General features: G+C 40.8%; 1 protein-coding gene across 1 annotated transcript in view; it reads right to left on the bottom strand.

The window, feature by feature from the left end:
- Nucleotides 1–23,970, bottom strand: part of EIF3H (eukaryotic translation initiation factor 3 subunit H) — an 82,144-nt gene that overhangs the window by 5,525 nt on the left and 52,649 nt on the right. The window contains exons 3-6 of the mRNA XM_087706762.1: nucleotides 19,131–19,298; nucleotides 15,975–16,074; nucleotides 5,945–6,094; nucleotides 2,478–2,598 (exon numbers count right to left, since the gene is read on the bottom strand). Coding sequence (XP_087562888.1) covers nucleotides 2,478–2,598; nucleotides 5,945–6,094; nucleotides 15,975–16,074; nucleotides 19,131–19,298 — 539 coding nt within the window. The remainder of the gene's footprint in view (nucleotides 1–2,477; nucleotides 2,599–5,944; nucleotides 6,095–15,974; nucleotides 16,075–19,130; nucleotides 19,299–23,970) is intronic.

Here is a 23,970-nt window from a genome sequence, read left to right as displayed (position 1 = left end):
AATCCTTTGATCCAAAGGCCATTCCTTGGAAATCATCTGAATCACGGGTAACCAACCTTTCGGACTTCAGGGATCACTAAATTCATGATTTTAAAACCCGCGGATCACTAATATCATCTGCCTAATGACCAGCTGGGTGGGCGTGGCTAGTGGTCATGTGACTGGGTGGGCGTGGCCAATTCGATGTCACTCACTTGGAGGGGTGCCTCGGCGGCCTCTACTTGCCCCTCCCCTCCCAGCCACTCCTCACCTGACTGCCCAGGCTGCTTAGGGCCCCAACAGGAAGCAGTTGATGGAGCTAAGCAGCCACCATGAGAAAGAACTGGCAAAACAGCTGGCTCAGTTCAAATTGGATCGGACCAAGAAGGAGGCTCAGCAGAAGCACCTCACCGAGGACTACGAGCATAGGTTTTCCAAGCAGAGGGAAGACCTGCGGGAGTACAAGGCCAGGTACCAGGTCCTGGAGGCTCAGCAGGCTGAGATGGTCAGCCGGTTCCAGGCAAGACCCTAATAGGCCAGTCTATTTGCCAGTTCGGAGACTTGCAAATAGGCTGGCCCCGCCCCCACTGCCTCCCAGCTGATCTTCTTTTGTTGCCCTGAACAGGAGAATGGAGCTGAAAAGCAGGTTAGTGGGGTGGGGAGGGAATGAGGATTTTGCAGTATCCTTCCCCTGCCACACCCACCAAGCCATGCCACATGTACCAAGCCACACCCACAGAACCAGTAGTGAAAAATTTGAATCCCACCACTGTTTAGACTGTCATTTAGACGGTCAATAAGAGAAGACTGCATTTAACCTCTTTATTTCAGGCCTACAAGGGTCCTGAGTTCAACAAAGGCAATATTATATTTTATATACCACATCTGGATTTCAAAATGCAGAGTTATATTCCTTAGGAAGGCAAAATATACTTTAATCCACCCATCTCCTTTTAATACTGTGCAACCTAAAGCCACTATTACAAGCCCTACTGTGACCCACAGATCTTTAATTGCTCATAGAAAAATGGACGGGCTCAGACTTAAAAGGGGAGAATGTGGGAAGATTCCAAACCTTAAACTGAATGCCTGGCAAATAATTTCTTCTTAAGAGAAACTGACATAGTTTGAAAAACTACTTGGAAGGAGAAATCGTGAAAATTATAGCCTGTCTTCTAAAGTGGGCTTAGCATAGTATGTGATGCAATCCTAATCACTTGGCATCACATCCTGCCTACTGCAGCTCTCTCCTCCATCAAAATGTTGTCACTTTTGAGCGTTTAATAGAAAACTGTCCACTCTTACTCTTCATTAAGCTCCCCAAAATCTTCACATCTTAATAGCCATAGGGACTAAATATGTGATTTGTACAAGGTGTGTAAGTAAATCAGTCAAAGGCCTCATGATGTAGTCACACATTAATGCTTGGAAAGTAGATGGGTTAGCTTAGCTTACTTGTGCAAACCTCACCTATTATCTTAAGTTTGTGACATGATGGAGCTATGACGTTAGCAGAAACTATGTTAAGACAATTTCAACGATTGATTTACTATTTCAGCTTTTTATGTACAAAATCAGAAAGGGTACAAGGAGAAAAAGAAGAGCAGAGTAGGTAGGTCATAACATTAATTTAAAATGAACGCAGCTTCACTTTCAATACCGTTTGAGATTAGTAAAAGAAAGAAAGCAGTCTGCAAATATTCTCAATATTCTCATTTTTAAGAGGGAGTTACGTATTATTATGAGGTATGGAGACAGGCAAAAGAGCAGATTTTATTCTCTGTCTTGCCTGTCCCCCCCTTAAATGGCAAACATTTAAAGCTTCAGCAGTACAGATTTTGTTACACTTCTGGCTGGTGAATAAAGAAATGTCTGGTGACATTTTGCTGCTTGATAGCAGAACACAAAATGCATCCAGATTTAGAAAATATGAGGGAATAAGAGCATAAACCTTTGTATGTCAGAGAGAATGAAAAGTGGAAAGAAATGGGAAGGTGACAGGGAGAAGTGGAGAAGGAAAGAGAACAAGAAGGGAGAAAAGACATCCATAAAATGTATTTTTATATTTCATATCAAACAGGAAATCCCCCCCCCCAAATTGCTTGTGCTTGTATTCAACTGTAGAGCTAAATAAAATGAGCAGGGCCAGCAATAGTGCATGAAACCCAACCACAGCCATTAGAAGTTGAGCAAGAACTACTAGGTAACCTTCCCTGATTTCCCTTCGAGTCAGTTTTTCCATCTTTAAAATCGTTTCATAAATTTGTCTCTGCAGATTTATACCAATAAGTCAAGGATCACACAGCAGGAAAGCCCATGTTCTCCATGTAATAAATGCCCAAAACAGAAAAAGCGGCTTTCTAAACTGGCTTGTATATTTAGGCAATGTAATTTTTTTTAAAAATGTTCCTGCCAATTTGAATCTCACTATCAAAATCCCATCATGAACTGATTCACTATCAAACATTTCGACAGGTGGCCTGTCGCAAAAATCTTACTTGGTGCTTTTGCTGTTGCTGCTTGCTGGTATTCCTTAGGTAGGTGTTGTATTTTACAATATCTTGACTCATTTCATCCACTCGGTCCATCAATAGTTGTAGGGTTTTGCTAAGATGGTTGCTGAAACAGACAAGGACATACTCTGATGAAGACATGGAACTAAGTCTGTAAAAAGACAATGGTGTACGCTGATCAAATTGAGCTGAATCTGCCTTATGAACCCACAATCTGTCTCTATTTTCTTCACTGAGCTGGTACCTATTGTCTATATATCTCTTGTTGTAATGAGTAGGAGTTGAGAATGAAAGTTTCATGTCACTAAAATGGTCAATCTCCATTCTAGCTAATACAGTACACCAATTATTAGTTTCAGAAACCGGTACAAACACCACTACCTTATTCATGTTATGAAGACCTGTCTCTAATATAACACATCTCAGACTATTGTCCATATATGTCCAAAGGCAATGTTCATACTAGACAATCTGTGTCTCACTGGATCATTGTTTTAGAGATACTTCCTTATGTCTAGTGGTTAAGGCACCAGGCTAGAAACTGGGAGACTGTGAATTCTAGTTCCACCTTAGGCATGAAAAATGGCTGGGTGACCTTGACCAGTCACTCTCAGCCCACCCCATCTCAGAGAGTGGTTGTTGTGGGGAAAATGGGAGAAGGAAAGAATATTAAGAATAGTCACAGCTTTGAATTATTATATAAAAATATCAAAGGCAGGATATAAATAAAAAGAACAATAACAGGTGGGGAAAAAACAGTGGGAGCAGGAAAAGCTTTCTGCCACCTGCCCCATTGAGTTCCCCTCCATCTCTCCTATTTGAAAATAGTTATTTAGCAGGGGAATGATGAAACTAAATGAACAAAATGTTTCAAAACCCCAAAAACTTAATCCAAGATTCTATTTTGTATCAGCATAACTGTTTTATATTATTTCAGTTTGTGCGTCCACTAGGACTTGGAAGATTGAAAAAAAAATAAAACAAGCAGAAAATGATACATTAGATGTTGAAAATTTAAGAACCAGCCTGAAAAAAAATTTTTTTTTGATAAACTGAAGAACATGATTATCTGTCCTGCTGAAAACATTATAGAAATTATTATCTTCATGTTGACTTTATTCTAGGTTAAGGTTGCTGAACTGGGAGCTGAAAGGTTTTGGGCAGTGAAAATGAGAAAAATACACAAAATAACCCCCCCCAAAATGAGCAAAAAAACAGCCCATTTTTCGCTCTTTTCTGCCCTCCCCAGTCCCCAGGAGTACTCTGCAAGGCTCCTAAAGGCTATGCAGGGCCATTTTGGTGAAAGGAGGGGGGGGGAGTGTTCAGGAGCCAAAAAAATCTGTATTCAGTGTATAAGATGCACCCAGATTTTCAGCCTCTTTTTTTGAGGGAAAAAAGGTGTGTCATACTCTGAAAAATACGGTAGTTTTTTTTTTTTAAATAAAGTGTCAAAGGGAACATTGTGCAGCATTACAGGCCTTTCTGAAGGAAGTCTTCTTAGAACAAAATAGAGTGGGTGCTAATAAAAGGAGAATGTTTGTAGCTCGGGGTTGAAATGAGGAGTCCATGGTGTTTCTTCTCTGAGCTTGGTTGATTTTTTTGCAGGCGTTTCATCACCCAAAGTACATAACATCATCAGCATTGATGATGTTACCTAGTTTGAGTAAGGAGACGTCTTCAAGAAAACAGCCAAGATCAGAGAGCAATAAGGATACTTGAGTACCACAAGAAGAGAAAGTTTTTCCGGTTAGGGCAGCTATGATTTGGAAAAAAAATTCTTCTGAGACAGACTTTTTCCAGTACCGATTCATTTATATTTGCAATTCAGTATATTAGATTTCACAGACAAATTGGGACTTACTTTTGTGGAATGTTTTTAATATGTCTGTTTCTTATGTTACTTATAATTTCAATTGATTGTGCTCTTTTTAAAATATAAGCAACTGAAGAGAACACGTGTTATTGGACAAATTCAAAATACCAATAAACAGGAGATATATATTGGAATGGTGTCCCAAATCATCCAGATGTTAAGTTAGATTGATCTGACATTGTAACTTATGCATGATTAAATCTAGAAATAATCTATGATTATTGACTGATAATTTGAAGAAGTATTAGCTAAGAATTTACAAGCACAGCCATTACTGTTCTAGAATGGAACTTAAGGCAAGCAACATGTTTATAATATTGGGGTCTCTTGTGAGTGTTAATTATATAATATTCCTTCTGTAAAACAGTCTTCCTCACACTAGTGTCCATTATATCTATTGGATTTTCTCATAAACTACAGTTAGCACAGCCAATGGCAGGCTGTTTGAGTGAATATCTAATTGGAAGTCCATCATATTTGGACACATAAAGTTGTAGAAAGTTGCCAAAGGATATTCTTCACATCTTGTTTTAGGAATATCAAAAAAGGCAAGAAAAGTATTCCCAGTGAAAAGATCTCTTATACAGAAATTGATCTGAAAGCCTGAGATCTAAAAAAAAAAAGCATTTTAACCATTCTCCTACCGAAGTGGTAGGACAAACATTGAAGCAATCTGGGTCAATCTGAAGAAAAATAAATATGTTGAAAAGAATAGGCACAATTAATAAAAATGGAAAATAGAGAAACCGCAGGCTAAGATGTAGGTTGAATCATTTTGTGCATAATTCTTTCAGATACAAAGGCCGTCTTGAACTTGAAAATCCTAAGTGATGCCCTACCCGTATCTTTTAAATCAAACTGAAGTCAAACTGGCGTCTGCCAATATGCTATCCTCTGGAAGAGTTAGATGACAATTCCCTCTGTGATTTATATGAAACTGATGGAAAACATAGTCCAAATGCTTCTCTTTTTGCAATAACCTGGTGAAATTCTCCAAGCATCTAGCCCTGTGATGGAGAACGTATGGCATGCATGCCAGAGGTGATATGCAGCACCCTATCTGTGTGAATGCGAGCCGTTGCCCCAGCTCAGCTGTGCATGCATGCGTGTGCCTCCTGCCAGCCAAGTGGTCTTCAGGTCTCTGCTCCGCATGCATGTGGGGCGCATGAGGGGGGCACATATGCATGTAGGTGATGTGCACATTTGTGGGGGCAGGGCACATGTGTAGGGCCACAAAGGGGCATGGCGCATGCAGGGCACACGTGCATGCTGGGAGAAAGGCATATATAGGGGGATGCACATAGGTGGGGAGGGCAGGGCGCATGCGGGTGCCTGCACATACATGCATGGGGCTTGCCAGGGATTGCGCACATGCACAGGGTGCACATATGGGGGCCGCTCGCACATGCACGGGGCGTTGGGAAAAGGTTAGCCATCACTGATCTAGCTATATTTTCCGTCAATTTCTTACTAATTGAAAATGATGACATTTCTAAATTGATTGTCTTCTCATTTCTGCAATGATTTCAACTGAAGTCTAGAAGCACAGGCTGCATTTTGATTTCAAATCAGCACGTACTTGCTTGCGAGACTGAGCAACTCATGTCTGTTTACAACGGCTGACTTCTTTTCCAGCTCCCAAAGAAGAACATTGATCAGGTAGGAGTTCTTGATGTTAATGGGGACTTCCTCAAACATGTTTTCAAAGGCAATTCCTGCTTTTTTCAACCTGAAATGAAAAGCACACATATATTTCTTACAGCTACATCAGAAACAAGCAAATTTCTCAGCTTCTCATTGCAGAGACTACATTGCTCCATTCTTCCAATTGTGGAGGATAAATTTTTGGAAGGCATGGGAGACAAAGAGCCTGGAGGGAAATCTGATTTATTCCACAAACTTGTAATATTTTTATGGGAAAACAGAATAAACAGACTTGGGTTACCAATTTGAAGAGTCAAGAAGCAATTATCATATCAAGATCTAGAGAACTTTGGGGTTCCTTTTAAACTGAGGTTCTCTTACAAAAATATAATATTGGCGGACAAGCAACATGTCTGTCACTAAGTCATCCTAACAATATACAGAAACATTGGTGTCCTTGGCATGCTGGAGGTGACAGTCACTGTCAATATGGTCAATGGTAAATTAGAGGTATTTTGGGATAGTAGTTAAGACCTTAGGCTAGAAACTGGGGGGACTGTGAATTTTAGTTCGGCCTTAGGCCAGTCCTTGAGCAAGTCCCTCTCTCTCAGCCCCAAGAAGGAGGCAATGGAAAACCACTTCCAAAAAACTTTGCAAATAAAACTGCAGGAACCAGTCGAGGCAGGAGTGATTGAGTGAGTGAGTGTGTCTGTCATCTATCTATCTATCATCTATCTATCTATCTATCTATCTATCTATCTATCTATCTATCTATCTATCTATCTATCTATCTATCTATCTATCTATCTATCTATCATCTATCTATCTATCATCTATCTATCATATATATATATATCATCTGTCTTGTCTGTCTGTCTATCATCTATCCATCCATCCATCCATCCATCCATCCATCTATCATCTATCTATCTACCTACCTACCTACCTACCTACCTACCTACCTACCTACCTACCTACCTACCTACCTACCTACCATCATCTATTGTGTGTGTGTGTCCTCGAAAATAAGACCCTGTCTTTTTTTGGCCACCAAAAAAGGCACCAGGTCTTATTTTGGGGGGAATGTCGTCCACTGACTCACCTCACTTGCGTGTGTCGCCCCCCCCCCACACCTCTTTTTCCCTATCAGAGGCCTTCAGGAACTTCTTCGTCCAGCAAGGCTTTCCTGAAGGTCTCTGCAGCCGATTGCACAGCTCCGGATCGATCTGTACCTCTGTTATCGGCTACAGAGACCTTCAGGAAAGCCTTGCCTGCTGCAGCAAAAGAAATGGGCCGAGGTGTGCAAGGCCTGGCTGCAACTATCTAAAGTAAGTAGCAGGGCAGCTCCATCCCCACATCCCCATCCTAGCTGAATTTTTACCTATGCACCCTGTGGTGGGCGGGGTCTTAATTAGGGCTTATTTTGAGGATATGGCTTATATTGGGCACACATGTACAAATCAAGCTAGGACTTTACCTTCTGAGTAGGTAATATTTTTGGGGAAACACAGTTTATGTATGCGCACACAGAACCCTCATGCCTTAAAAATTCCACCACAGTGGTGCTGCCTTCATTTCTGAACTCCTTCAGTAAAGAACTCCACTATTGCCAAATACATCATTGGTTTGCTTCTGTACAAAAAAAGTATCAACCTACAGACACACAGAGATACACAAACACAGACACAGACACACACGCACGCCTTTCAGAGCATGAATTTGAACTTGGCCTTTCTCCAGGCAAGTTTGCTAAGCCAGTTACTTTTAAATAATTATTTATGAATTAGAAAGTGCATTGGGAAAATACTACAACAATATTTTTTGGGAAGTCCTACGTGCTTCAAATCAGCATATAAAAAATAGAGGCATAATCCTGGCAGTTGTCCTTTGACAAAAGAATATTGGCTAGATTCATGCAACATTCTAGCCATTAAAGTAACCCATACTGGCTGGGTTCAATGGCATGGTAAACTATAAATTACTGTTTACAAACCATAATGACTGGACATGCTAAATCAAAACCAGGCAACCATATTATGATGTCATCTGTTCTGGGAATTAGATCAATACAGAATGGGATTCTTGGATTTTCAACGTCGGTACACTGCAGAGTACCTAACGGTCCTTCATTGTTTCTTTTTACCATGTTTTCATGTATAATTTAAATCAATAGGCGAGTTTTAAAGGCTTCCATGCATTCCATGAGCCAAGGTGGCGCAGTGGTTAAATGCAGCACTGCAGGCTACTGCTAGATCAGCAGGTCAGCGGTTCAAATCTCACCGGCTCAGGGTTGACTCAGCCTTCCATCCTTCCGAAGTGGGTAAAATGAGGACCCAGATTGTTGGGGGCAATATGCTGACTCTCTGTAAACCGCTTAGAGAGGCCTGAAAGGCCTATGAAGCGGTATATAAGTCTACTGCTATTGCTATTGCTATCTGTTCTTCGTAGCCACAATCCAATTAAAAAACTCAAGTTCTATGGATTGGGGGGGGGGGGCAGCAGAGTATAGAATAGAATAGCAGAGTTGGAAGGGACCTTGTTGGTCTTCTAGTCCAACCCCCTTCTTAGGCAGGAAACCCTATACCACTTCAGACAAAGGGTTATCCAACATCTTCTTTAAAACGTCCAGTGTTGGAGCATTCACAACTTCTGGAGGCAAGTTATTCCACTGATTAATTGTTGTAATTGTCAGAAAATTTCTCCTTAGTTCTAAGTTGCTTCCCTCCTTGATTAGTTTCCACCCATTGCTTCTTGTTCTACCCTCAGGTGCCTTGGAGAATAGTTTGACTCCCTCTTTTCTGTGGCAGCTCCTGAGATATTGGAACACTGCTATCATATCTCCCCTAGTCCTTCTCTTCATTAAGCTAGAATTAAATTAGGCATGCTAGAGTATTTAAGTTGTTCTCAGCCCCCTTGAAGAAAATAACTATTTGCAGTACAGAGAGAGAGAGAGGAGGGAGGGAGGGAGGGAGAGAGAGAGATAGAGGGAGAGAGAGACAGAGAGAGGGTGGGTGGGTGGGAGGGAGGGAGGGAGAGAGAGAGAGAAAGAGAGAGAGAGAAAGAGAGAGAGAGAGAGAGGGAGGGAGGGAGAGAGAGAGGGAGGGAGGGAGAGGGAGAGGGAGAGAGAGAAATATGCGGGTACTGAAAAGTCCTGTTGGGCATCTAGTTGCATAATTCTAACTTTAATTCTTCCACTAGAGAAGAGCAAGGAAACCTTTCTGTGAAACCAGACTTCTCCAGGCTGATGTCCTCCAGAAATGTTAGGACTTAACCTTGGGAAATAGGCTGTTAATAGACTCAGCAACCATATTGACTAGATTTTCTAGAATCAACCATATTTGGAGACGTTGAGCCTGAGACGTTGTAGACAGTGATAATGCAGAAGGACAGAAAAATCACAGTTTCCGATAGGTGCCTACCAGGGGTGGTATTCAGCAGGTTCTGACCAGAACCGGTAGCAGAAATTTTGAGTAGTTTGGAGAACCGGTAAACACCACCGCTGATTGGCCCCGCCCCATGTATTCTCTGTCTTCGAGTCCCATCTGATCAGGAGGGAATGGAGATTTTACAGTATCCTTCCCCTGCCATGCCTACCAAGCCATGTCCACCAAGCCATGCCCATAGAACTGGTAATTTTAAAAAAATGAATCCTACCGCTAGTGCCTACAGCAATGTTTCTCAACCTTGGGGACTTGAAGTCCTTAGTTTTAAAAGGAAATCCAATTATTGTCCTTGCTGCTCCCTATCTAAATATGTTTTCCCTTCTCAAATACTAGCTGATGAATTTTGCAGCTTTTCAAAAGATGGAACCAACACTTCCTTCTCCAAATTGTGACATAAATATTTACATAGCACCCTGTCCACCTCCAAACCCAACAGACTGTCCCCTTCTTTCCTAGTCTGAGCATTACCCAAGGATTTCTTTTTATTTTTAAACAAAATTGAAAAGCTAAAGACTTAAGAAAAAAAAAAGCAAACGGCAAAAGAGAAAAGAAAGGATCATTTGGAGAAAGCTTCTCTCTTTTTGTCTGCAATTTTAGAAAGAAACCATGCCATTGACAATTTATTTTTCCCCAAACTTTCTCAATATTGCTACAAAAAAATGTTATAGGAAAAACCACTGATGAAAATCCTAGAAAATAGCTTGTGAAATCCAGAATTTATTTGCTAGCAGGTCGAAAGCATCCAATGCAAATAGATAAATAGTTACTGCTTGGGCAGGAAACATTACTGTGTTCCATACAAAGGTGGTATTCACTTATCTTCCCTACTGGTTCACAAATGTGAGTGCACGTGCCACCTCCACGCATGCCCTCAGCCATCCGTGCATGCGCTTTTGGCGAAAGAGGGACCTAAAATGGATGCCATAGAGCTGGGGCAGGTGGGCGGGGCCACTCGCAATTTCTGCTACCGGTTTGGGTGAACTGATCCAAAATGATAGAATACCACCACTGGTTCCCTATTTTCATGCTGTTCTCATGATGTTGTAAATGTCTCTCAGAGAACTGGAGTTGAGCACTGCCCCCTTAAGTCAGTAACAATTGGACGGGGGAACCCTGGTGGCTTAATTAATCCTATCCATCTCCTCCCATCCATCTAAAAGGGACGCAGGGGCTCAGTGGCTAAGACGTTGAACCTGTCGATCAGAAGGTTGACAGTTCAGCAGTTCGAATCCCTAGCGCCGTGTAACAGAGTGAGCTCCCGTTACTTGTCCCAGCTTCTGCCAACCTAGCAGTTTGAAAGCATGTAAAAATGCAAGTAGAAAAATAAGAATCACCTTTGGTGGGAAGGTAACAGCGTTCTGTGCGCCTTCGGCATTTAGTCATGCCAGCCACATGACCACAGAGACATCTTCAGACAGCGCTGGCTCTTCGGCTTTTAAATGGAGATGAGCACCACCCCCTAGAGTCAGGAATGACTAGCACATATGTGCGAGGGGAACCTTTACCTTTAAAACTTTATATCTATGTCACTAATCAAATATACTCCAATGAATACCTAATTTTTTTCTCTAGCTACCACTTGTAATGTGAAGGATATCAACATCTTCTAGAGATGGAGATGTCATAATTTTGATATCTTACTTCAACTTTATCCTTCAACTGGACATTCAAAAAACAAGCTATTAACCTAGTTATGTGAACCATACATTCTGGCGTTCTAAAGTTCTCTTTAATGATTTGATACTTGTGGTTATAAAACACAGGAAGAAATGTAGAATGTGTCCAGCTAATCTTGTCCCTTAGACACAAGTGTGTCTGCTATGATTGACATCAACCTGAATGCAAAGAAGGCTGGTTTAACTAAATGCATTCTTAGAAGCTTTTCACATCTTCATTGCCCATAGTATCATATATTATTTTTTTCAGAAGGAAACTCCAGAGTCTATTGCAGTTCCAAACGAACAGATAGCCATTGACTATCATTTTACAAGAATGTGACTCTTAACTATGAGTACTGGCTCATAAACCTTGATTTTATCCAGACTGCCAAGGGTCACTAAAAAGGAGAGGAGAGGCCTCTGTGGGACAAGCCTGAGGGAGAGAAGGGGAAAGGAGAAGATGAATGGAGCCAGCCTGAGGGAGAGAAGGGGATAAGATAGGAGAAGCTTCCGTGGAGAAAGTCTGAGGGAGAGAAGGTGAGAGGAGAGGAGCCCAATCATATAGTTTCATAGTGGAGCATGGGTATCTAGCTAGTGTAAAATAAACACAATCTGGTATCTCTGTAAATCTCATGAAATGTCAGTATTCTTCACCTTCTCTTGGAGGGAGATACATCAATTGCTCATACATCTTGAGGACAGGACAATCTTTTTTCTTTTCTTTTTTTGGAGGGGGTGGTCCAAGATCCTTTTAAACAATGAGGACCTGTCACATTATACAATCTTAAAACATTTTTTCTTATACTAAATATATTCAATGTTTTCTAGGTCCCCTGGATCTCCTCTGTTCTTATTCTTGAGTCATGAAAGTGACCAATCTATATAATAAGGTGCCCTTGGTTGACTAGAGATGATCGGAGGAGGAACAGTGCTTTGGGCTCAAGCAATTTAGGGGGAAAATTCCATCATTGCTCTGGACTAGAGTTCAATTCAATTTTGTTAATGTTCATGTCAAAAGCTGTGTCCTGGCAAATCAAGATGAAACACACTTTAAAAGACATTCAGAGGAAAATCCCACTAGTTCTGATACAACAGATTTACAGAGCTGTGGCTCTAAAGCACATTTTAAAAGGTCAATCAATATTTGCCCAAAATGTAGCCTTAAGATAGTTTTGTTCTGCAGCTAGAACAAGTGTGGCAATTCTTGTCATTTAAAAGACACTTGGTGTTTTTTTTTTGCTCTGGTACCCACAGAAACAATTTGCTGAAAATGGAAGGCAATTCATGTAGTCTTCATTTTGAAGACTACATAAGAGATTAGGCTATGGAACAGTAGTTTCAGTATTTTCAAAATCAGAGACTAGATTTACACACCCAGCTAAGCATACTATTGTTCGTTTGGGGTATTATGCTAACTTGTTCATGGTGGTTTTCAAAATAGGATTTACAATTTAATTCAGAGGTGCACTACCTCAGGTGAAAGCATGCAGCCTTTACAGTTCTCTAAAACATGTTCTAAAATTGTAACCAATAATGTCATATAAACAGGAAACGCTAAGCTAGGGAATAATTGTATTATACAAGTCTCAACCCTCAATGACTTCAAGACACCCTTTCATGCAATTATACTGTCAGGCCTGCAGTCATATTCCTTTTAGGATCTTTGGCATGCCACACTTTCTATTATTTTACTATGCTGTTTCATTAGTGGGGTAATTGGGAGGGGGAATAGTAAGGAGTAGAATGTGCTGTTGTCAAAATAAAACATTCCTTTATGGAAGCCCAAGGTCATTCTTTGTCTCCGTACCTCTCCACCTGACTGGAACTAGATGGGTGGAAATGCCACCATGGCAGTGGAAGATTGGACCATGTGATGGACTTGTGGGTGTGGGGCAAGATCCTGAACTTTCAACTGGGTGGAAAAGCCAGGAAGCTTTCAGATTCAGGTTTTCCACAGATGTGCCAACATGTCTCTCTTAATAAATTGGAAGTTTGAGGAAAGTTCTGCCTTGGACTCTGATTTAATTTTGGATGATATTTGGAACACTGACATATACAATATCCTAGGTAGCAGCAGATATTTCTTTCTCTGGGCACAAAGAAAAAATATATGCTGTGAGCTCTGCATAGGCGTCAGAAAGGGCATCCAGCCAGTAAATGCTCAGCTCCATTCAGTCGCCCAAACTCCACCCCGATGCAAGGGATTATAGGGTCATTAAAAGAAAAAAATATACAGTAGTAATTTGTCTTCACTTCCATATTTTACACTCTTAAAATTTTCCTGAAACTCTACCATCCCACTATTGACTAGATGTGACTTACCTTCTGAAGAAGCCCGAACAAAATCAGCCTGATGCGGCTATCATACTACCTACATTTAATTTCAATAAAAGATTAAAAAAATCAAAGAGCCAGTTTGGTGTGGTGGTGAAGGCATTGGGCTATAAACCAAGATATAGGCATGAAGCCATCTGGGTGATCTTGGGCCAGTCATTCTGTCTGAGCCCGAAGCAAATGGCAAACCATTTCTAAAATTCTGAAAAAATCAAGAAAACTGTAGGAACTAGTCAAAAAAAATCCTGATTCAAAAGGCACAAAAACCAAAACCTCACAAAATAAATGAGATGTGTTGCTTTAGTGCTTTCTGAAGTTAGCCCATAGAAAACCGTTTTAAAAAAACCGATTTTCACCTTCAGACCAGAGCAGAGTATAAACCTCTTCTTTAGTGTGATGTATGACCCTAGACCAGCAATGGTGAACTTTTTTTGGCTCGCGTGCTGTAAGTGGGGGGAGCGCAGGGGGGGGCATGTGCGGGCGTGCCGCACCCATAAGGCAATGCGCTACCCCAGTGCGCATGCGTGCACCACAGATGCTCCCCCCCATTTTTTGCATGCTTTTTTTGCCCCCCCACCCAGGCTCCAGAGGCTTTATAGGAGCCTGGGGAGGGCGAAAACAGCCTCCCCCACCCGCCGGAAGCCCTCCGGAGGCTTCAGGGACCTTCAGGAGGCTTCCCTGAAGCCTCTGGAGCAGTCAAAATGACCCTCCGAGCAAAGTGGAAGTTCCTTCCCGAACTTCCGGTTTGCCCATAGGACCGTTTTTTTGCGCGTTGGAGGCTTCAGGGAAGTTCATGAAGCCTCCTAAGGGCCTCGGGGGGGGGGGAGGGAGGCAGAGGAGGCTATATTTGCCCTCCCCAGGCTCCTATAAAGCCTCTGGAGTTTGGGGAGGGCGAAAAATTGCTTTTAAAAAGGGTGAACTTAGCTGGGCAGCACGCACATGCGTGCTGGCCAGCTGACAGGGCAGTGCCTCGCGTGCCCTGACAAATGGCTCCGCCTGCTACCTGTAGCACGCGTGCCATAGGTTTGCCATCACTACCCTAAACCATTGTGTTGTATTCAATAATTTTAAGCACATTGTGTAAATTAGGCCATAGATACTCAAGGTTACAACCTAGATTGTGGTCTTCAAACTCCTACCTAGGTCTTGTTAGTTTTGTTAAAAATTAGTCTAGGGACCATTATATGAAAGGGAATACTTAGAAGTAAAACAGCTCCTTTTAGGATCAATGGGAAAGCCATGGAATATAAGATTACTGTGGCGAGATTGTTATATATGTAAAGTTGGAAAGATTTGACACTCTCCAGAATGGAGGAATGGTTGGTGAACTTGACAACTTTTCCTGAAAATGATAAGTTGACTTCACTGATTACAGAAAATATATTATCTAAATTTATTGATGATTAGAAGCCTCTTGTGTACTTTTGGCATGAAAAAAAAAAGAATAAACTTATTAATTGTGGTTTTGATAATTAGATGGGATAGATTATAAAAAGAAGAGCAAAGTTAAAGGTTCCCCTCACACATATGTGCTAGTTGTTCCTGACTCTAGGGGGTGGTGCTCATCTCCATTTCAAAGCTGAAGAGCCAGCACTGTCTGAAGATGACTCCGTGGTCATGTGGTCGGCATGACTAAATGCTGAAGGCACATGGAATGCTGTTACTTTCCCACAAAAGGTGGTCCCTATTTTTCTACTTGCATTTTTACATGCTTTCAAACTGCTAGGTTGGGAGAAGCTGGGACAAGTAATGAGAGCTCACTCCGTTATGTGGCGCTAGGAATTCGAACCACCGAACTGCGTACCTTTCTGATCAACAAGTTCAGCGTCTTAGCTACTGAGCTACCGCGCCCCAAAAAGAAGAGTAATATGATAAAACAGAGAGAGAGAGGTTAAAATATATTTGTACTTATAAATGCTGTGAAGAATATCAGAAGCCACTTTATATCTAAAAGTTTTAATTACACACACACACACACACACACACACACACACACACACACACACAAAGTAAAACAACTAAAACCAGGATTCTTGATCTTCACATTTTTATGTGAAGAACTGAAGTCTTGCATTTTCCGTCTGTTCTGCTCAATTTCATTTGCCTTAAGTGCTTGCCCTGTGTCTGGAATGATAGGAGTATCAAATCTTTTCTTGGTGAAGCAAATTTTGCTACTTTACACTATCAGTTGTGAAGGCTCTCAATACTTGCAGTGGACTGGGAAAGAACATATACCATATCTATGTAGCAGTGATTGAAATTCATTTTTTTTACTACCAGTTCTGTGGGCGTGGCTTAGTGGGTATGGTAGGGGAAGGTTACTGCAAAATCTCCATTCTCACCCCACTCTGGGGCCAGCCAGAGATGGTATTTGCCGGTTCTCTGAACTACTCAAAATTTCTCCTATCGGTTCTCCAGAACCTGCTGAATCTCACCCCTGCTATGTAGGTTTTACAGAGTTTTACCACAAATGATTTTATGTCTACAGTCCATCTGCCACCCACATCCAGAACTTCCTCTTTGCACTTACGCTTCTGGAGAAAAATCCTTCTCTTTGCAAATATCCATCAATTTAGGTGTCAGACGATATGCTTTTAGGGAGAGATAGCCCTGACCAGTTTTTATAGGATCTGAGAGAAAACAAAAAGGAAAACAATGAAATTTCATCTGAGCAATTTATATTGGACAATTTTTTGTGTGCCTTTTAATTATCAGGAAAAAAAGTCAGTATTTGTTTTGATCCGTCTATGAAACCAGTTTGTGGAGTAACAAAACACAAATTGCATGTATTATTAGTTAGTGGCATTATTAAAACTTATTTTTTTATGGCTGAATATCAAAATATTTTGCAATGATCAAAACAGATTCTCTCTAAAAGAACATCTTAATGATTTAATTTCAAAATAACATACAATAGTGGAAATTTAATCCCATTTCTATAATTTAATTCCGTTTCTATAAAGAGATTAGTAATAAATTTATCAGCCATTTAGAATGGTACGAATGTAACAGTTTAGCCAACAGGGGAATTCTGGGAGTTGAAATCCACATATCTTAAGACTGGGAAGCCCTGGTCTAGAATTTAATCCCCATAGACCACAAAAAGGATGAGGAACACCATGGCTCGCACAGTTAGGATGCGGGATTGACAACCCATGTTCAAAGCCCCAGTGCTGTCATGGGATGGAGTAAGCTCCATCCTTTGCTCCATCTCCTGCTGGGGACATGAAAGGAGCCCCCAACTGGACGTATTCCAGGCAATGAGATGTCAACCTGCTAATCCTTTCAACCTGGAAGTGCCTCGGCGCTTCCAACATGAGAACAATGCAACAAAAAGGACAGGAGACAACCGAGAAATAAGCATATATTTGGGAAGACAATTCCACAGAATGGGGGGGATTAAAGTTTAGCTTCTTAAATTCCTGTCCTGCCCTTTAGTCTGAGGTTGAATGGTACCGTATTTTTCTGTGTATAAGACCAGTGGTGGGTTCCTATCTGTTCAGCCGAACTGGTAGTGGTTTGGCGGCCTGGGTCTGCAGCCCCCAAACCGGTTCTCCAGGTGGCGCCATAGGCACTGCTATCTTGTTTTTTTGCTTCTACACGTAACTATTTTTATTGTACAATGCATGGGCACGTGGCGCAGCTACGAGCGAACCGGCGGTAGTGACTGCCAGAACCCACCCCTTTATAAGACACTACTTTTTCTTTAAAATATTTACTTGAAAATGGAGGGGAAGGCAGAGGAGAAGGCCACATATGCCAGATGAGTCTCTATCTTATATGCCGCTCTATCATTCCTCTCTATTGTAGTTGTTTCCTGTATCACATTGCCACTCTAGGTTCCTGTGATGCATTTCTGGTTCTTGTTGTCTTACTCACTCTAGGAAGATGGTTTCTGCACAGTGATGGCTGGTAGTGTGTTTACTACAAGCTACATGAAACATAGAGACGTCTTATACATGGGGGCGTCTTACACCCAGAAAAAACAGTAAATATCTGAGTGAGAGTTCTCTTAAAACAACCAGTTCCATGATTTCAGAATCTCAGATGTGGGGCAATTTTAAAGGCAGAAGCAGCAAAACGGATTTGCTTCTGAAAGGCTTCCTGTTCCTATTCTTATTTTTAAAACAAGAAAAAAGAGACAAAGAAATTGCCCATTTTGCTGCTGTATTTCATAGGTGCAATCTTAAAACTGCTGTAAAACCACATGCAGTCCCCTAGCTACCACTTTCTGGACTAGAGTTTCAAAATGTGACAGTCAATATTTTAAATAGTTCCAGAAACAAATTAGGAATCGACACAGAAAGGGAAAGGGGAAAGCGGGAATCAAATTTCTAAAATAATACTAGAAAAATGAGTTTTACCAATTGTTATTTTATTTTATTTTTATCTTCCCCAATGCAAATAATCCAGACTCAGGGTCCACACACTCATTGTGGCATTACCTCTTACCACATTTAAGACTCACTTGATGAAGCACAGTATTCACTCAGTATTTCTTTTTTAAAAACAACAACACACATTTATGTAGGTAAATGTTTCCAGTTGCCTTGTTTTTTTTAACGTGTGCATACTTTACACGTTGATAAACTATCACGAAAGATGGAAAAAGTTATGCATTTTAAAAAGAAAAACCTATGTAGTCTCTAGGACAAAGGTGATGAGATAACAGCTGAGACAAACTTGCCAAAGAACATTTTTTTTAAAAAATAATAATAAAAAATATATATTTGTTTTTGGTTGTCTAAAACCAAACCCGGGGGGGAAAAAAAAAACCTTTACCGATCAGTGTGATAAAATGAAAACCCAAATAGAGTGAAACAAGTGGAAAACTCATCAGGACCTGATGATGCAATATTTCAAGCCAGAATAAGTATATACTTTAACAACTTGTTCTTTACTGTAATCCAATTGTTAACATACTGAAACAATTTAGGGGCAGCTTGTAAGATTGATCGCATTCATTAGTATTTTTTCTGACAGACACTCAGGACGTTACATTTACTTCTCAGCTGGAAACTATATGTGAGCTTGCCAGATATGGCAAAACTGTGAGTGTTCAGGGAGGGGACAGCTATAAAGCTGTTAAATTGCCTACGGTTCTGATACAGCGCAGAACATCTGGCTTGGAGAGCTGAGGAAACGCCGTTAGAAAAAAAAATCAGCAGAAAAGAGGGTGGGGGGAAAAATCTTCGTGGAACGAAACAGTTCAGGTTTTGTATGCTTCTATCAGATGCATAAAAATTGGGAAGGGGAGGGGGGGAAGAGAGAAGAGAAATACTTGGCAATCTGCTTTAGGATTGGTCAGTCTTATGCGGAGCCAGACGTTCCAGCAAGCTGGGCTTGTTAAGACATCTGGTGTAGTTCCACTAGCCCCTTCCACTAGGGATGGGAATTGGGAGGAATAAAAATGAAGCAGCTCCTCTGGCATTCCAAAACATACACATCAGGGCTCTGATAGCAAGAAAAATAAACAAAAAGAAGGAAACTCTGTCTAGACTTTGCTGCTTGCTGAGGCTGCTGCAGACACAGAGTTGGTATTTACTTGCCAAAGGTCTGCCAAGGCAGCTCTTGAGGCAGGGAGCTCATAGGCGATGTATATAATAATATTGAGGGATCGGGGTGTTGGTTGGTGGTGGTGGTGGTGGTGATGGAAAGAATCATACAGAAAGCCAAATATGCTCACCGTAAATGAGAACGACAGATTCCTCGATGGCGTGCTGGTAACTGAACTGGGAATCCAGGAGAGCACGGGTAACAAAGGAGCCGTAGTACGTGGACTGATACCAGCCGACATGGAGATGGTCAATATTGACATGGCGAAGACTACGCATCATTTCCATTTGATATTGAACTGGAGAGGAGAGAGAAAGAGAGGGACAATTAAGCATTTTGTAGAATAAGTTTACATCTGAATCTCAGCCATTTCTGAAGGATGCCCTAGTAGTGAAACAAGGCTAGGAGAATCTGCTCTCCTATTTGGAACTGTGGAACCCTCTTGAGGTTTCAAAGGGCAGACACATGAAGCAGAGACCTTCTAGTCATTCTTGAATTCTTTGAAGGCAAAACCTTTCCAGATGTTCAAGTGGCTCTCAGGATGTCTACTTGGCTTAATTTGGAGAGACAATCACGATAGATTCTAGTTTTAAAACTTGTGATTCTAAAAAGGAGGGATTAGGGAAGCAGGCAAAACATTACCTGCAGGAGGTCCCAGGTTCTCTGGTATGTTCAGGTAAAGGCAACAGGTAAAGAGAAACAATGTCTACTTGTTTCAGGAAAGTCCATTGCCAGAGTTGATGGGAAGATTATTATACAACCTTTGAATAAGGCAGTTACTCCCATTGCCTGAAGAACTGGAAGGTTGGGCTGGTCCATTCAACTGTTCAAATATGACTTTTCCACCAATACTATTACCGAGCTAAATATTCCCTATTCTGCATCTGTACATCCGTTATTTCTCAGTGAACTTAGTAACTATTTCTTTTAAATACTATACCAATTCTCTAAACTATCAAGGCTGGTTAAGATTGCCTTGAGTGTAATATTAATCTTCTAAGGCATTTGCCTCATCCAATTATGTGTCATCTGCAAATTCAATAAGTATCCCCTTCATCTTTTCATTCAAATCTCTTGTAAAACGTTGAACAGTGCAAGAACCAGAATTGAATTGTTTGCCCCTCAATAATTTGTTTTAGTCTGAACTATTTGTACTGACACTTTGAATATAAATATGATTTTAAATCCAGCTAAGTAACTATTAGGTTCTCATGCTATCCAACCGTGTAACTAGCTTGTTAATCAGAATGCCAGAAAGTACTTTTGTCAAATGCTTTGCTTTGTTTTCAGAATGGTTACTGATCAATTGCTTTGCAGTCTCTCTCACATTTCTTAAATATTGATGCCAAAATCATTTGTCAATAGTTCCCTGGATCCTTTCTCCTCCCTATTATTGATTTTTAACAAACATAACATCCTCTCCTCCAGTAACATGGGACTTGACTTGTTCTCCGGGGTTTCACAAAGTTAGTATGTAAAAATCCAGCCACACTATACACACCGTTACTTCAACTTAAAATCATAAAGTCTAATATATGACATGCTCCTAGTGTTCCTAGTATATTGACTTTTTTTTTTCCTTTTGGGTATGTGTATGTTATTAGAATGTTAAATTTGGCTAAATCTTTTCTTTTGGTTACGTGTCAAGTACAGCTGATCTTCCTGTGTTGTTCTGCCCTCTCTGAAACAAAACTGAGGTAGATATATCAACAATTTTATGAAAGGATTATGGTTAGCAGAATTTGTCTCTCAAAGATGTTGGGAGTCCCTCAACACTACAATTTCATGTCTCTCTTAACCATTTACAATATAAAATTGTAAGATCTACAGCGAGGTTCTGTAAAACATAACCCACATTTTCACTGTTTTCATCCTTCCTCATTAGTTTGCAGCTGTTTTAGCCTAGCCCAATCTGTCCTGGTTCCTCCAGAAAAAAAAAAGATTAATTCTTATTTTTTTCCCCCAAGACAACATTTATCACTTGGTCTTTGCAACAGCAGGGCCCCCCCCCGATCTGCCACTTTAAATCAGTCTTTCCCAACAACCGTTAATAAAACAACTGATTATTTAGGAAATCACATTTGGATACAGCTACTGATTGCAGTTATAATTCCTTCCAAAGTGAAATTGTGCTTAAATGACCTCTATTATTGCTCATGCTTACTGCCCATTTCAAACTACTATAATGCAGATAACATGTAATTATAGTATGCTTTCTAAAGTGAACAAAAGAAGCTTGCTGTATTGCACAAAAGGCCTATTTAGTTGGGGCTACTGTGTCCTAGATTGGGCAGAAAGATGCATTTGGTAGCTTGCTACTTATTACAAGAGTTGTTCATACCAGTGGTGGGTTTCAAATTTTTTTAGAACCTCTTCTGTAGATATGGCCTGCTTTGTGGGAGTGGCTTGCTGGCCATGTGAATGGGTGGGCATGGCCAACTTGCAAAATGTGGTGAAACTCACTTAACAATGCTATTGCTTAGCAACCAAAATGCTGTCTCAGAAACTCTGGCATTTGAAGCACGCAAATCTTAAAGCTGTCAAGTTACAAGACCCTTGCACCCCTAACCCTTTAGAAAAAAAAAACCCAGGGGTGTTCAAACTTGACAGCTTTAAGACTTGTGGACTTCAACTCCCAGAATTCCTCTTCCAGTCATGTTGGCTCAGGAACTCTGGCATTTGAAGCCTGCAAGCCTTAAAGCTGTCAAGTTACAAGACCCTTGCACCCCTAACCCTTTAGAAAAAAAATCCAGCGGTGTTCAAACTTGACAGCTTTAAGACTTGTGGACTTCAACTCCCAGAATTCCTCCTCCAGTCATGTTGGCTCAGGAACTCTGGCATTTGAAGCCTGCAAGTCTTAAAGCTGTCAAGTTACAAGACCCTTGCACCCCTAACCCTTTAGGAAAAAAAAAACCAGGGGTGTTCAAACTTGACAGCTTTAAGACTTGTGGACTTCAACTCCCAGAATTCCTCCTCTCGCTCTTCATCTTGATGATGTGCGGATGGGCGTGGGGAGGGAGCTGGAACCGGTTCTAAATGGCACTGTAGATTTGTCTTCTATAGAAGAGGTTAGAACTGGCAGGAACCCACCCCTGGTTCATACATACATATTACCTAAATACATCTTGCAATAAACCTGTATGATAGCACTGCATTAAACTTTTATGTTCTTTGGGGGAGAAAGAGGATCTCAGTTTCAAAATAGGTGTCAGGCCTGGAAGCCATCTTCTGCATTGGGCCTTCAGGCCCGCCACACTTTATGTTGTGTGGAAATGGGAGGGACATTATATGTATGCTATTTTTCTCCTCAGAACTGGGAGGGATTTCCCGTCTGGCGGAGTCTCCGTCTCCTCAGGCTGGGAGACGGAGTATGGGAGATACATAGTCTAGTATGGGAGATATATAGTATGGGAGTTACAGCATACAGTCTAGATAACATTTCTTTCTCAGAGAGTCAAGGACATCTTGCCCTACATCTGGAGTGGTGTGACTGGGAGGCATCTATCTCTAGTTTTGGACAGTGCCTGATTGGACCATGTGATGGACTTGTGGGTGCTGGGCAGGGACTTGAACTTTCAATTGGGTGGGGAAAACCTGGAAGCTTTCAGATTTGGGTTTTCCCAGATGTGCCAATATGACATCTCTAATAAAATGGAACTTTGAGGAAACTCAAGTCTTGGAATCTTCTTTCGTTAGGGGTGTTACTTGGAACCCTGACAATAGGTTCCTTATACTACTGAGAAAATTTATTTCAAAACAATATGCAGACCATCAATCTGATTTATCTTTAAAGGACTGAAATAATGTGAAGAAGTAACAACAAATGGACCAATGCTACTGTATATGGAAAAAGATTTGAGGGATCCTTGGTGCTCTCTGAGCTTGTTGTTCTCTTGCAGATATTTCATTGCCTAACAGCACTGATGATGTTACCTAGTTTGGGTAATGTAACGTCTGCAAGCTCAGAGAGCACCAAGGACCCTCGTGTTTCAACCTCGAGCTACAAATATTCTCCTTTACTGAAAAAGGATTTGAACCTTAACTATTTTCCCAATGCTATATTTCTACTTTTTCCCAACCCGGATGCTGACTTAAAACTCAGGATAGTTGGTAAGTATCTTGATCCATGTTCTATGGCATCCTTATAAAAAGCAGCAGGGTGGGAAGAAAAAAAAAATGTGTGATCTTCTCCTTCAGGCAAATTTGTTGGCTTTACATTCGACAACATGCCTTGAATGGAATGGAGCAAATTTCATTATTCTGACTCAGTTCTTTCTCCAATGGTTTCTGAGTCTTCTTTCAAAGTGGAATGTCCTTTTATCATTTAAATAAATAAGTTTATAGCAGAAACAAGAATGTGTGGCACAGGCCATCAGCTTCTTGCTGACATAAACAAGATCCAGACACAGAATGGAGACAATTAATACATTTTTATATAATCTTTGCATACACATATACACACGTAAGCTTCCAAAAAGCTAATTGAATTATTGTTAACTATTTCCAGAGTACAAATCAATACAATATTTTTTGTGTTGTAAAATATGCAGAAAGTTAACTGCATTTGTAGGCTTATAATGAAAGAAAACGTTTACAAAGCAGCATGGAGAACTAGAAAGTTCTTTTACACTATTGATTTAATTTATATTTTACATACAGTATTTCACAAGAGAGCCAGTTTGTTCTAATGGTTAAGGTACCAAGCTAGAAAGCAGGAGATTGTGAATTCTAGTTCCACCTTGGGCATGAAATCTATCTGGGTGACTTTGGGCCAACCAATGAACCAATACTTGTAAAAGTATTTGTAAAAAAAGGGGGGAGGACGACCCTGCACATAGAGTGGTATCTTGGTACTCATTCTAAATAGGTTCTAGGAGGCACAATGAGTACCAAAAATGTTAAGTACCAAACATTTTTTCCCCAGAAGGAATAATGTAGTGAGTCACAAGGCAGTCAACATCGACAGGTTC

The sequence above is a fragment of the Thamnophis sirtalis genome, unplaced genomic scaffold, assembly GCF_051295495.1.
Source record: "Thamnophis sirtalis isolate CommonGarterSnake01/CBP01778 unplaced genomic scaffold, rThaSir2_p1.2 scaffold_2, whole genome shotgun sequence".
Classification (NCBI taxonomy): Eukaryota; Metazoa; Chordata; class Lepidosauria; order Squamata; family Natricidae; genus Thamnophis; species Thamnophis sirtalis.
Note: the sequence above shows the minus strand (reverse complement) of the source record. Positions and strands in the feature narration are given on the sequence as shown.